This window comes from Octodon degus, unplaced genomic scaffold, assembly GCF_000260255.1.
Source record: "Octodon degus isolate 3935 unplaced genomic scaffold, OctDeg1.0 scaffold00119, whole genome shotgun sequence".
Classification (NCBI taxonomy): Eukaryota; Metazoa; Chordata; class Mammalia; order Rodentia; family Octodontidae; genus Octodon; species Octodon degus.
The window spans coordinates 7,202,813-7,217,747 of NW_004524695.1; the positions used below are offsets into that span (position 1 = coordinate 7,202,813).

Here is a 14,935-nt window from a genome sequence, read left to right on the forward strand (position 1 = left end):
TACAAGCAAAGGAGGTTGAAAGAAGGAATGACTGTCTCTGTCTACTCTCAGTATGGTTAAGCCACAGTGCCCATTTGGGTTAAAATATACAAGGTCAAACAGAGGTTGTCAGTTCATGATCAAAGCAAGCTGGTTATTCTTCCTGTCATTTATACAGAACACACAAGATGTGTTTATTTTCACCAGCCTCTCACTGACCTCCTTTAGGTGGCATGGAAAAGATCCCACATTTCTATAAAGCACTAGTCAAAGGAATTTTATTATTTGATATTCTCATTAAGAGCAAATTTTATTTTTTTGAAACTTTTGATCTTTTTCATTTACTCAGAACCCTCAAGTTAAAGGCCATATTGTCTCAATCATGCTAGGATAATGGATAAAATGAGGACGAGACAACTGAGAAATGCTCAGGAGGAAATAGCTGTATCTAACAAGCTGCCTCATAAAACATGGGAAGAGTGTGCATTTTTCAAAGTTCATACAGGCATTAGCATTTAAGTTCAAAAGCTGCCCAGGAAACACAGCCTTACCTCTGTTTGTGCTACTTGAAACTCCTACTCTTTTAGCAATCTCAAAAACAATAACATACTATACTATAAAAATTTAACAATCTTGTCACAAATTCTCAATTTTTAGTTCTTAATCAATAAGATCACACTTAACCAAATGAAAGAAAAAAACTTACCTTTCTTTGTTCCTGTTAAAATGATGTCTCCTGCCTGATGGCTCAAGAGACAAAATTAAGTAATGAATAATTAGAGACAAAAACTGCTAAATACTAAGAATACACTGGAAAGGAAACAAAAGCAGATGATCAGAGAGGATGACACTTCAGGAGTGAGCAGCAGTACTCAGTGGTAGAGGACTTGCTCGTAAGCTCAGGGTCCTAGGTTCAATCCCTAGCATTGCCTAAAATAAAAATTATATTCTTAATTTTTCTTTCAATCAAGCAAACCAGTGTATTACAGGAAGCTGTGCTTGCTACCACTAGTTCCTCAGTCTTAAAAGTCACAAGCTTTTCCTTTGTGTCATTACTAATTCACTTAATCATTCAAATACCATATCTTACTTTGAACCACACTGACAAGTTTATGTATTATAGAAAATATATATAGCACAAGTTATATTTGAATTTAAAAAATGCTTTGTCTTCAATGTTGGACTTGGTAAGAATTCTTCCTTCACATGTCAACTCCCTCCTTTCAGACTGCCTTCACTTCGAATGCATCCCTCAGTACTTGGACTACTACAGCTTGAGCCTAACTCAATTCCTGATCTCAACCATTCTTTACACTCAGCCATTCTTCACACTGCTGATAGAATTAATCCTTTAAGACAAAGGATGCAAACACTGTAACACTGTAACTCACCATTTATGGTAGTACAAAGAAACAAAATACTACCCCCATAAAGGAAGATGTTTTTAGAAGATGTTACTGAAACAACTCAATACCTACATTATAAAGAAAAGAATATTTTAAAAGCATAGGACCTTAAAAGTATCAAAAAAAAAATTTTAGAACATCTAAGCAGACCTGAATATACTCATGTACACATGATGATCTTTTGGTCAACAACAGACCACATATACCACAATGGTCTCATAAGGTTACATGTCCTAGTGTCCACTTTGTTTAAATGAACATCTCATTCTATATAAGTGAACATTTGCACAAGGACTAAACTGCCTAACCATCCATTTTTCAATACATATCTGTCATTAAGTAATGCTTGACTGTACCTTATTCATGGGATGAAGAACTCAAAATGATGAAGATTCAGTTTTTGCCAAAAGTCATGGAATATTTCAATTTAATCATGATCAAAATCACACTAGTATCCCTTGGTGAACTTCAAAACTGATTTTAACCTTATATCCAAGGGTACTGAGCACGAACAACCAGGACACTCTTAAATACAAAAATACACTGGCACATTCAGTAGCTGAACTAAGTATAAATCTCTACAACTTATGACATTACAAAACCAGAATAAAGAAATAGACCAGTAGGAAAAAGAGGGTTATTATGGTTTGTGTCTAGATGTCCCCCCAAAGCCTCATGCAGTCATTGGGACAGCTGCTAAAGTTTGTGCTTAATTCATGATCCATTGCTGGGATTATGTGTGTGAGTGCCATACCTGCCCTGGGACAGATACTCTGCATTACTATGTAGGGAGGAAGACAGGCTAACTAGCTGTTACTGCTACTGCTCCACCCTTTGCGCATCCCTGTTTCTACCACCATAAAAGGTTGCCCTCTGCCATGTGCTGCTCTGCCTAGGAGCCAGCTGAGTATGGACTGAAATTTCCACTAACTGTGAGTTAAATAAATCTTTCCTTCCTTAATTGTGGGTGCTTGGTATTTTGTCCCAGCAACAAGAAAAGAATAACTGAGACAAAGGCCAAGAGATAAACCCCAAATTATATATGGATAATAACATATGATATAGTAGGTAATACAGAGACAAAAAAGGCACAGTTTACAAAAAAAAAGTTAAGTGATACAGGTATAAATGGATATCTACATGAAAAAAGTTAAAATGGACCACATCCCAGTACCATACCCATCTCCTAAAAAAAAAAAAAAAAAAAAAAAAAAACTCCATATGAATTATAGACCTAAATATAAGAGGTAAAAGCATGAATCTAACAGAAGAACTACAAGAGACTATTTTAACAGAATCAAGTTAAATTTTTTTAAGAATAGAGACAAAAGTAAAGACTTAAAGAATGATAAATCACAATTTAAAATCATCAAAACATATCATTTTAAAAAGTAAAAAGATAAACCACAAGTGGGAGAAAATAAAAGACATATATCTAAAGATCAGTAGAAGAACACATATATTACCACTAATAATAAAAACTCAACAAGAAAATGGACAAGCCATTTCATAAAAAATAGAAACACAATATCCAATAAACCGATTTCAAAACACTGAACATCATCTATGATCACAAAAATACAACTAGCATCATAATAAAATACCATCGTCACCAGGCAATGTAGAAAAATGTAGAACCTCAACTATACTGCCTATATTGAAAACAGGGAATAACCAATCATACCCATTCACTGCCAGTGAGAATGAATGCTAGTATATCCATTTCCAAGAAAAGACTAGCATTACCAACCGAAGTTTGAATGTGTACCTATTTAGGACCCAATCATTCAACTATGAGATACATATCCTGAAATAATCCTTATACATTTGCACCAGAAAATGTTTAAAATAGTCACAACATAAGCTGTCGTGAAAAGAAAACCCTGGGAAGAACAAAAATTATAAGAAAAAAGAGCACCTGGGTGCTTAATGGTAGAGTATTGGCCTAATATGAGTGCAGCTATGGGCTGAATTCCTGACACATAAAAAATAATACTCTTCATGAATGAAGTCATTTTATATTCATTTTATATTCATCAAAATGAATAAATCTAAAACTATAATGCTAAAGAAAGAAACAAATCTCAAAAGAACACAGCAGTTAATAAGACCAATAAATACAGTACAAAGAAGGGCTAAACAATATATTGTTTTAAAATACACTTAATACATGACAAATCTAACTAAAGTAAAAGAATAGCTGAAAGAAAGTCAGGATAAAGGGTACTTCCTGAGTTAGGCATGGTGGAACACCTATAAACCCATACTCTGGGAGGCATAGCAAATTAGCAAGATCCTATCTCAAAATTAAAAACAGAAAAGGGGCTGGTGTGAAGCACAGTATGAAGGCCCTGGGTTCCCCAATAAAAAATTTTTTAAAAACCATTTACTTGTCGGGGTATGATTGAAAGAGAGAAATATGGCTCTGTGTACAGTCTTGACAATGTTATACTTCTTAAACTGGATTTACAGGTGTAGGTTCACTATTTAAACTAAAGTGTTTATACAATATATTTCACAATAATCACAATGAAGATGAGAAGAATACATAAGAAAATAAAGTAAAGAAATGAGAAACCAGGCTGGGGAAATAACTCAGTGGTCCAAGTGCCTGCCTGACAAGCACAAGGACCTGGGCTCGATCCCCAGTACTGCACTCTGTGTTAGTCCTGGAACCCCAGATGTGCCAAGCTGGCCACCGAAGCCAGGAGTGGTAGTGCACACCTGTAATCCCAGTGGTAAGGAGGCTCAGACAAGAGGATCACTATGAGTCCAAGCTGCACAGCGAGACCCTGTACCAAATAAATAAATAATTTTAAAAATTAAAAAAGAAAAGAAATAAGAAACCTTAAGAGGTCTGGCTGGAAAGGCAAGAAAAAAAAACAGGATAAAAGCTAATAGGGACATGGGGGCTGGTTAGACCTGAATGTGTGAAATGGGGATGGAAAGGCGCTAATGGGGTTGGAGGGTCTGAAAATATAGAATGAAGAAATAATTCACAGAATGAGGAGGGATCTAGGAAGATGAGTGGGATAAGATACAGAGCACACATTTTAAAAAAGACTTTTTCCACTTTAACCTGAGAGAACAAAGCAGAAAAGATTTAAGACGTATGTGCCAGTTACCTAATGTCATTCCCATGTCGTGCAGACATCCTAGCACTTAGAAGAGGGCTGGCGGGCTGAGGAGAGAGAATAGGTAAAAGCTGCAGACTCTAGTGCAGTCTGCACTGGGTTCTCCAGGAAGAACACAGGCCATACTTAAATATTCAAATCACCTACTAGCATATAAAAATGAAGTATAAGAAGTAAAGCCATAGCGTTATGTTGAGCTGTAGGGGACTCAGGTCAACAATTTCTGACATTGCCAGTCAAGTGGAAGATCCAATACTACTATGGACTACTGGACTACTATGGAATATTTTGCTGATTCACACACGTATAATATTTAAATGACAGAACTAAATAAAAAAAAGGGGATACAGATGAATGATCATTTTGTATCTGTGTATTCAAAATGGTTAGGATATATAGTTATATTCTCTTAATGAACAGAGGGATTTGTTCTAATGGTGTTTGTAAATAGGATATCATGTCTGCATCTTGTACAACAAATAACCATTAGGAAGACAGTATGCAATTAATTATTGAAACTGTCCTAACAATTTGATTTGAAACTGTCTCATTGCTATTTGTTTCTCAATAAAATTATGGGGAAAAAGCATACTCTCAATTAAAGTCACATTACGATAGGAAAAAAAATTTCACTGAGTAGAGAAAGGCAAGAATGTTATCCTGGACACATGAACATTGAATAAAAATATGTATTAAAAATAAAAAAATTTTAAAAAACCAAATCACCTACTAGCTAACTACACATATGCAAAAATCATATTAGAAAAGGTCTCATTAAAGTTTTGCTCTTTATCAGGTAAACTTAAAACAGTAAAGTAGAACTCATAGTTTTTTATACATGCCCAATATTTATAATCATACTTAGGAGTCTTTTTAGAACTTGCTGATGATTTGTTTACCTTGATTATCAAAAATAGGGGGAAAAATTTCTACTTACTTAATTGAGTTTCTAAAGTGGTCTTCAGCTGGGTTTTTTACAGTACAACTGTTCAGGAGCCATAAATCTGCTTCAGAAGGATTTTCTAATAAAAATAAAAATGAATACAAAAAAAAGTTAAGCATCACATTCAATCACATCAAAAATATCCATCCAAGTGCTTACCCAGATGGTATGAAACCAACGGGGAAGGGGGGATGGTTAGAGGCAAGTAAACAGCCAATTATACTACAGTAGGTAATTGCTGTAATATGGAAATATTCACAAGCAATAAACACAAAAATGAGTATTCTGTGCTGTATCTTTTCACTTAAAATGCAATGAGGACAAACATTTTCTTTCTTATTTTACAGTGTGCAAGGGTACTATTTAATAACTTCCACAAACCAAAGTGAAACTGACCTGATTTTCTATGATATAAAACTAACTTCCCCCCTTTGGAAAGTGTTAATATTTTTCAGGCAGAGGTATGAGCAAATACTGAGTATTTTTCACTTTGAGAAGTTACTAATAATATTAACTTATCTGCTTTGAAGAACTAATGATTTATCTCTAAATTAGTCATTTCTATTACCAGTTGAATTAAATATTGTTAGGAAATAAATAAACACACTGGCAATGGAATAAACAATCCAAACCATGTTTATTAAATAAACTTACAAATCCCTACTGTACCTACCAGTCTACCTTCCTTTTTAATACCTTAGTTGCCTAAAAGGACTTTGTTCATTAAAATAGGATTACCACAACGAAAGGAAATCAATAGTGAAAACTAGCCCTTTCAACAGCATTTCAATAAGAACAGAAGCAAATAAAATAAAGAACCAAGTTCGCATGCAGATGTCTCTGTGTACATGTGTTGTCTGGGAAGGAAGATTCAAGCATTAGGGTGAAGGATGGTGGACACATCTGAGCTTATGATAACTTGGAAATAACATTTTTACAACAATTTATTAGAATAGTAAAATCCTTTTGCAAAGAGATAGAATTTTTAAAAAATCCTTAAAACAATAAAAAGCAAGCAACTCCCTATCAGTGTATAGCAGCTGAATACTATGATTCCCTCCTAACCTTTCTCACCCTTCCACTGATCCCCCAGTAACACCCTCATGGATGCTTCCCCACCAAGCAGCAAAAGTGGTCTTTCATACAATATAAATCTGATTATGTCACTTCCCTAAAAAGCTCTGACAAGTAGCTACCTACCTTTTCTTTGTCCCTTACACATTATTCCCCCACAATGCTATCGAAAAGATCACTCCTCTATCAGTCTCATGTTAGCACCATCCCAATCTTCCAGCGATAGGCAGTTGGCATTCAAGACCTGTCCAGATCTAGCTTCCTACCTCCCCAACTTCTATACTCATTTTCCCCTATTTCCATCTCCTGCAATCACACAAATTCCTTCTCACCCTTCAGTTTCAGCTTCAGGCTTGTTAGATCTCTTTCTCTGCACTCCCCTAACAGACTGTGTGCTAAGAATATTCTTACACTTTACAGTTCTATGTTAAAAAGCATTCGTTTCCCAGTCTGTCTCCATTAAGAGATCCTAAAGACAACAATTTAATCAGCTGTTCTCTGGATATCTAAATATTAATACAGTGATGGCTACAGAATAGGCATTCATATAGCCATGGGACACTAACCAATGTGCAAGTAGGTGCAGGATGAGAAGAGAATGACAGCGATCTGGTGAGACCTCATGCCTATAGGATTCATTCCAAAAGTTCTGAAGGCCAATGCTGATCTGAACTGTTTCAAAAGAATCTCTGATTTATTTAACAAATAGGCAGAAATGAGCTTTTTACCCTATTCACAGCTATATCCTTACAACTTGTTTCAGGTCCCACTACATGATAGATAACATACTTACTAAATTAATATCAAATCTCTTTTCAAGGTCATTACTATGAGTAATGTATTATAGATAAGAAAAAGTCAACGAGATCTGTTAAGTAATGATAAAAAACAGTGATTGTAGTTTGATTGGTTGATTGACTGATTTGATACAGAGTTTTGCTCTGCATCTTAGACTCTTAGTGATCCTCCTGTCTCAGTCTCCTCAGCACTGGGATTACAGGTGTACACCATCACACCTAGTTTCAGGGCCTGGCTTAGCACTCAAGGGTGGCACAGCATGTGGTACCAGGGATTGAACCCAGGTCCTTGCACTTGCCAGGAAGGCACTTAGAACACTGAGCTATCTCCCCAAACCTAGATTTATCTTTTTAAGAAACAAGTAAATATCCAATCCTAATGACAAACTAGTTGTACAAGATGCCAACTTTATATCCTGACATATTCTTTGCAGCTACCTTCAAGTTATTCGGCAGTTCACACCACTATTCTCACCGGAAACTCCAGCAATAAATAAAAGATATTATTCTACTTTGTCTATTTTGTATTCAAATTGTGTTGATGTTAACTCCTGGAATAAAGTGATTGTGGATCCAGTAACTACAATTAATGGGAACTCTAATACTCTAAAATAACAAACCACCCCACAAGACAGAACATCACTTCTCAATGAACTCCAGAGATACTCAATTTTTTTTTAAATGGGACCAAAGTTTTATTAAAAGTAGGAAAAGAAACAGGCTCTACCAAGCAAATTTTGGCCAAGTAAAAACAGAAAAAGACATATACCCTACAGGCCCAGGGATACAGCTCAGCAGTGCAGCGCCTACCTGGCAAACATGAGGTCCCAAGTTCAATTCCTAGAACCCCCCAAAAAACAAGTACACCCTACAGCATGAGAGTGAGTCAGCTTGCAAGAGGGAACACAGTGGCCAATCCCCAATTATTTCTGAACTCCACATTGTTTTAGTATATATTACTCAATATTGTCCAAAGATGATTCTACTTAAAGGTATAATTTAATCAAAGAATCGAAGGCCACACAGGATAAAGATTTCTTATGTGACAGACCCTGTATGAGGTACTAGGGATATGAATGTGAAAAGAAGTCTCTCCTCAAGGAGTTCAGTCATTATAAGCAAGTCTGACTTTAAAAAAAAAAAAAAAAAAAAAAAAAATGATTTTTTTTAAAAAGCAGAGAAACAAGCAAGATACATTCAGGTAACACTTGGTAAATGAAGATGTTTAAACAGGGTAATGGACAGACAAAAAGAGAGGAGCTGCCAGAAAAGCTTCTCATGGAAGTTGAACCTGAGTTGTAGCAAATGATAGGAAGGAATCTGCCATGTGAGTGCAGATACAAAGGTCGTGAACAAAACCAGGTCTATTTTGTCTAGGAACAGAGAAAAGACCAGGGTGAATGGATATGGAAAGCAGGGAGGAAAATGTCAGAGATATAGCCAAAAGTCAGATTCTTTGGTCTAATCCACTTTGGAATATTCATTGGATTCTCACTGGCAAATTAAGAATTCTGGATATTTCTCTACGTGTAACATGAAGACACTACAGATTTCTTACATGAACTAATTGCTAATTCAGAAAAACCACACTGGAAGCACTTTTAAAACACTAAATAGGGTACTGGCCTGCACCCCTGCTACCAAAGGAAAATATCTGACACCACAACTTCAGAAGAAAACTTTGGCTCTTTGTTTCAGTGGTTCCAGTCTGCAGTTAGCTGGCACAAGGCAGAACATCATGGTACAGGGCATGGTGGAGCTCACTTGGCGGCAGCAGGGAAGCAGAGCACAAGGCCCCCACCTTATCCTAGCACAGGCATCTATGAGCACCAGTAGATTCAATCCACTGATAAGTACAGGGCCCCCACAAGCCATAGGAGTCTCTTAATGCAGTCATCAGTTTTAGTGGCTCTACACAGCAAAGGTGAGGGCTGGAGGTTTTTAAAACAAAACAAACTAAAAGCAGATGCACCAAGTTAAGAGTAAGTGAAAGACCATAGTACTCTGGATAGGGATATAGAATTTCAAGATTGAGAGTGAGCTAGGACACATTTTGGAAGTAGAGTATGTTAATCAGCTGTCTATCATTACAATAAAAATACCTGAGATTGATAGCTTTAAACAGAAAGAGTTTACTTGGACCCACACATTTGAAAGTTCTAGTTTACAAAGAATTTCCCCTTTGTTTTAGGCTGGGGCTCAGGAAACCATCATGGCAAGAGGGTGTGCAGAGTAAAACAGCCCATCTCATGGCCAAGAGGCAAAAGAGAGAAAGTGAAAGAGACTTAAGCCCTATATCCTTTATGGTCACACTGCCAGGGACCTAAGGATCTTCCATTAGGCCTTGCCTTCTCAAAGTTTCACTTCATCACAAGAAGTTAAGATGTGGAAAGGAAGCCATGCATGGCGGGGCACTCTCATAGTTCCAGTGCTCACGAAGTCAAAGCTAGAAGATCACTGGAACCTAGGACACCTGAACAAAACAGCTGGAGAGTGTCAAAACAGTTAATAGGAAAGCTAAATAAGAGTGGTGCAAGAAAAAAATCAAGCTGGATTATTAAGCATATGTTAAGGATTTTGTCCTGAGCATCAGCTATTTGTGGAGGAATTTACTGATATGAAAAAGGCCTAAAAATAGTTTTGGGGAATAGAGAATCAATCATTTTGTTTTGGCTATATTACTCTTAAGGTCACTATTAAATTTGTACATATTAAAAAGAGATGTTCAGGGATGAAGATTTTTCAGAAAACTGCTTTAGGCCTTTTCTATTACATACTGTGAATCAACCACCAATCAAGGAACAGGAGAAGGAGAAGTTATATAAGCTATGCAATTATCTGGTAGAGAAGTTAAGATGTAAAGAGAAAGCTAGGTACAGTGAGGTACACCTGTAGCGCCAGTGCTCAGGAGACTGAAGCAGAAGGATCACTAGGGCCCAGGAGTTCGGGCCAGTAAGGGTAGTCCTTTTAAAAAAATGATCAAATTTGTTATAAGTAATAGCCACTAAAAAGGAAAAGAAAAATAGGGAACAAGGTGTTACAGAAGTCTAGAGAAGGAAGAGTTTTTAAAGCAGAATACTCAATTATGCTAAACACTAAGAATATTAATACTATTAACAAAATGACAATACTCCATATTTCTCACTTTCAATTCTGTATTACAGTGTTTGTTAACTTCATGCAAACCCACGATTACCTATTAAAAGGTAACTTTTTTACTAACACAGAAAACAAACTGACTACAAAAGTAAAATAAAAAGGAAAACTATGTATAGCTACTTGCCAATAAAGAATGCTAGTTTGACATGTGTTACCCTCTCATGAAAATATTTTGAGTTTTCAGATGGCATCAACACTATCCAATGTGTAACAGTTCTTCCAGAGAGGAAAAAAGGCAGGATAATTGCTTGAGTCCAAGAGTTTGAAGCCAAATGAGGTAGTCCATGATGCTCATGTTCCTGAATCTTAAGGCACATCCCCATTTTAAACATTCATATGGAGGAGTGCCACAGTATGCATCTCCAAAGGAGAAATTAAACCAGGTTGACATATACCATGGAATGGTAACATTTAAAACAAGCAGGAAACATCAGAAGACCTGTATTATGGTTTGTGTGTAGTTGTCCCCCCAAAGCCTCATGCAGTCATTGGAACACAGTTCTAGAGTTTGTGATTAATTCATGACCCAAGGCTAGGATTATGAGTGTGAATGCTGATGAGATTATGGGTGTGAGTACTACACCTGCCCTGGGGCAGATATCCTGGATGTAGTACAAGGAATGGGGAGAAGCTTGGTCTTTGCCTCTGCTGCTGCCACTGTTGCCTCTGCTCCTGCTTTTTTGCCATTTTCTACTGCCTTGAGCTGCTGCACTCTGCCCTGTGCCACTCTACCTTGGAGCCAATCAAGTGTGGACTGAAACCTCCACTAACTGTGAGCTAAACCCTTCCTTCCTTAATTTTGGGTGTCAGATACTTTGTCCCAGCAACAAAAGAAAAGCAACAGAGACAGGATTTGGTACTGAGACTGGAATCACTGCTGTGAATATACCTGATCACATGGATTAAGGGCCTTTGGGAATGGCTTATGGAAAGAGATAGGAATGGTTCAGAGATGTTACCTATAAGAGAAGCTCTGGAACTCCTTCAGCTGCTCTGTATGGGACATTCTGGTCAGAGCTCAGAAGACCAAAATGCTGATAGAAATCCTGCCTGAAAAAGACCAGGCTCAAGAGGCTTTTGCTAGGAAGAAGGACTATATTGGTTGGTGGACTCCAGACAATGTGTGTTATGGCTTCGCAGAAACTTTGTCTGCATTTTGCTCATGTCCAAAGACTGAGATTAAGCATGGTGGACTAGTTAATCTGGAAGAAAAAGTTCAAGGCAGTCAAATGTTGAAGCAGTGGCATGGCTATTGTTGGGGGTTTTTAGCCAGATTTATGTTGAGAATCTAGAGCAAAGAACCCAGCAGGATGATTTAAAATGTGAGTTTGGGCAGAAAGGAAGTTCCAATAAAGCAGAGGACTACAAAGATAGACCTGAAAAGATCTCCATTGCCAAGAAGGAACAGGAGAATAGAAACGATGTCCTCAGGGCTTTACAAGGAGCCACAGGACTCACCCTTTGCGGCCACAAAACTGCAAATGTTAAAGACTTGACGTTGGGTAGAAAGCCACAGAGCAAAATGTTCCAGAACTGTGGCAGCAACCACACCAGGTTCCAGAATGGCAGCATTATAGAGTATTTGTTCCTCAGAATCAGGGTCAGAGTGCTTAGTGATCCAGGAACACTATAGTTAAGAGAGAAGAAAACCTGGCTACTGCTCGAGCTGGCAGCAGACCTTGGCATCATCCATGTGCTGTTGGCTTTAGGTGCATGCAGAATGTCAAGAGTTCTGGGGTTGGGGCCAGGAAGATGGTTCAGTGGAATAAGCGCTTCCCTGGCAAGCGCAAGGGCCTGAGGTCAATCCCCGGTTCCACCAAAAACAACAACAACAAGAGTTCTGGGGTTAAGAAGGCTTGGAGGCCAGGCAGTGTGCCCCTGGGAGGGCAATGTGGGAGGCTGTCAGTGAGAAGCTTAAAGTGCAGTGGAGACCCCAGAATTTTGGAGAAATAAGGAATGTGGATTATCTAAGGAAAACGGCAAGGAGGGAGCAAAGCAGGCCTAAGAGAGAAGATATAGGAGCTACATCTCCCAGAAATGCCACAGGAAGGGAGCCACGTAAGGCCTTCAAAGCCCCCAACTCATCAGAGATTACTTCAGATGCTCCACATGGAACTACAGGACTTAATGTTTGCCCTGCTGGACTTTGAATTTGCCTTTGTCCCAGTGCTTTGTATCTCCTTATTTGTACCTTTTTGCAATGGTACTGTTTTTCTTCTGCCATTGAATGTTGGAAGTGTTTAACTTTTCTTTTATATGGGGCTCAGACCTAAGAGTTTGCCTTAGATCTTAGAGGAGACCTGGGACTTCAACTTTTCAGCAATGCTGAAACTGTTAGAACTTTGGCAACTCTTAGAGATGGACCAAATGCCTTTTGCATAAAGGGATGTGCATGAGTCTCTGGGGGACCAGGGGTGGAATACTATAGTTTGAGTGCAGCTGTCCCCCCAAAGGTTCATGCAGTTATTGGGGTATGGTTCTACAGTTCGTGATTAATTCATGAACCAAGCCTGGGATTATGGCTCTAAGTATTGCTGAGATTATGAGAGAAAAGTAACTGAAACAACCTGTCGTCTAGAACTTCACGCCCAAAATAAAATCAATGTACAAGCACACCACATGCAGATAATTAGATTATTAAAGGTCTGCAGAGAGGAGATGGTCTTGACTGACTCAGAAGCCTCAGGTGGGGATCTCCAGGGCTTGAGGAGGAACAGTATTTCAGAAGAGCATTGAGAAGATGAATAACAATGGCCCAGGGAAGGAAACAAAGTTAAAAAAAAAAAAAAAGCTCTACGGTTAGAACACAGACTTGGAGAAGAGCTCTTGATAATTCCTGAGCAGCTAAGAGCATATACAAAGCCAAGCATTGCCAAAGCCAAACATTGCCAAAGCCAAAGCCAGGATATCAGGTCTAGCTTGGAAGCCTAAACACTTCAGGCTAGCTAATTTAGTGGGCCACCTAACCTCTGGACCTTTGCTAGTCCAGAGGAAACAGAATCCCAGCAAGGATTTAATATATATCTCTATTATGAGCTGAGCAACTACTCATATCTCACAAGTTTTTGTTTTGGAAATATTTGCTTATTTGTTTTCCACATGTCCTAATCTTATACCCAGTCTTCTATCAACCTAACAGTCACTTTATAAAGCTCAAGTTCTACTTCACTTATACAAACAAGCCAGAGGATATTAATTCAATATCAAGTGAACCTGTAAACATTTTTCTCAGTTTTTCACTCCAAGTTTTATTATTTCTTCATACATTTTTATTTCTACCACTGTTTGCCAGACACCATGAGGTAAGCAGCCTCCTCTGTGATGTTCTGCCTTCTCTAGGGGCCCAGAGCATCAGAACCAAGAACCATGGACTACAAGCTCTGAAACCACAAGTCAAAATAAACTTTTCCTCCTCAAAGTTGATTTTCTCAGGTATTTTGTCACAACAATGGAAAATCAACACAGGACTACAGCTGAAATAATCTTTGTTATGGAAAAGAGTATCAAGTATCTCATTTGTGTTTCAAAATGAAAATGAGAATAGTCAGACTATTGTGAGAAAAGCACATATGAAGCTGAGGTGGTGGTGAAATTTCAGCCTCCTCAGCATAGCACTCATGACTGCCTTTGATTTCCTTCGCTCTTTTGTTTTTTAAAGCGATGGACACTGCTTTTCTGAATTATAAAAGTTTAATTCTGTAAAGGGACACAAAAATATTTAATTCATACTCCACCTGTATTGTTCGAATTTTAAAAGTACATATTTCTTTTTTCCTCTTAAGCCTTGTAAGATTATTTTTGGTTTTCTCTCCATATTGCTTACATTCAATATCTTTCTTTCACTCCGGAGACAAAATCTAACTAAGATAGTTTCCTGTTGTGAGCCATCAAAAAAAAGTGACCTGATCACATTTCTTTTTCTTTTTTCTTTTTTTTTTTTTTTTTTTTTTTTGGTGGGGGGCTGCTATTGTTTGGTTTTTTGAGACAAGGTCTCACTGCTTAGTTCACATTGGTCTTGAACTCACTTCGTATCTCAAGGCTGGCCTCAAACTCAAAACAATTCTCCTGCCTCAGTCTCCTGTGCTGGGATTATAAATCTGCACACCCACACCTGGCAGATATATACATGTTCTAAAGGACTTCCTCCCCTCTAGTAAAAGTTTTTGGATTCATTCAACCAGAAAAATGATAGTCATCAACAAAAAAAAGTTTCTATTAAGGAAATAGAAACTTTTTTTAATCAAAACCTACTTCATTTTAAAACTATTTCTTTATATGTGCTAGAAATTATTTTTGAATCTAAAGTAATAAAAATCTAAAGTAATAAATAATCATGATAAAGGCTAACATTATTGAATACATACTCTGTGTCCAGCAATAAGCCAAGAATGTCACATCTCATTTTCTCATATAATCCTCCCAATTTGAGGTGGGTTCATTTTA

The 14,935-nt window shown here is 37.5% G+C and overlaps 1 protein-coding gene across 1 annotated transcript in view; it reads right to left on the reverse strand.

Moving 5' to 3' along the window:
• Positions 1-14,935, reverse strand: part of Cdkal1 (CDK5 regulatory subunit associated protein 1 like 1) — a 732,899-nt gene that overhangs the window by 610,823 nt on the left and 107,141 nt on the right. Inside the window, exon 4 of the mRNA XM_004640150.2 lies at positions 5,457-5,541. Coding sequence (XP_004640207.2) covers positions 5,457-5,541 — 85 coding nt within the window. The remainder of the gene's footprint in view (positions 1-5,456; positions 5,542-14,935) is intronic.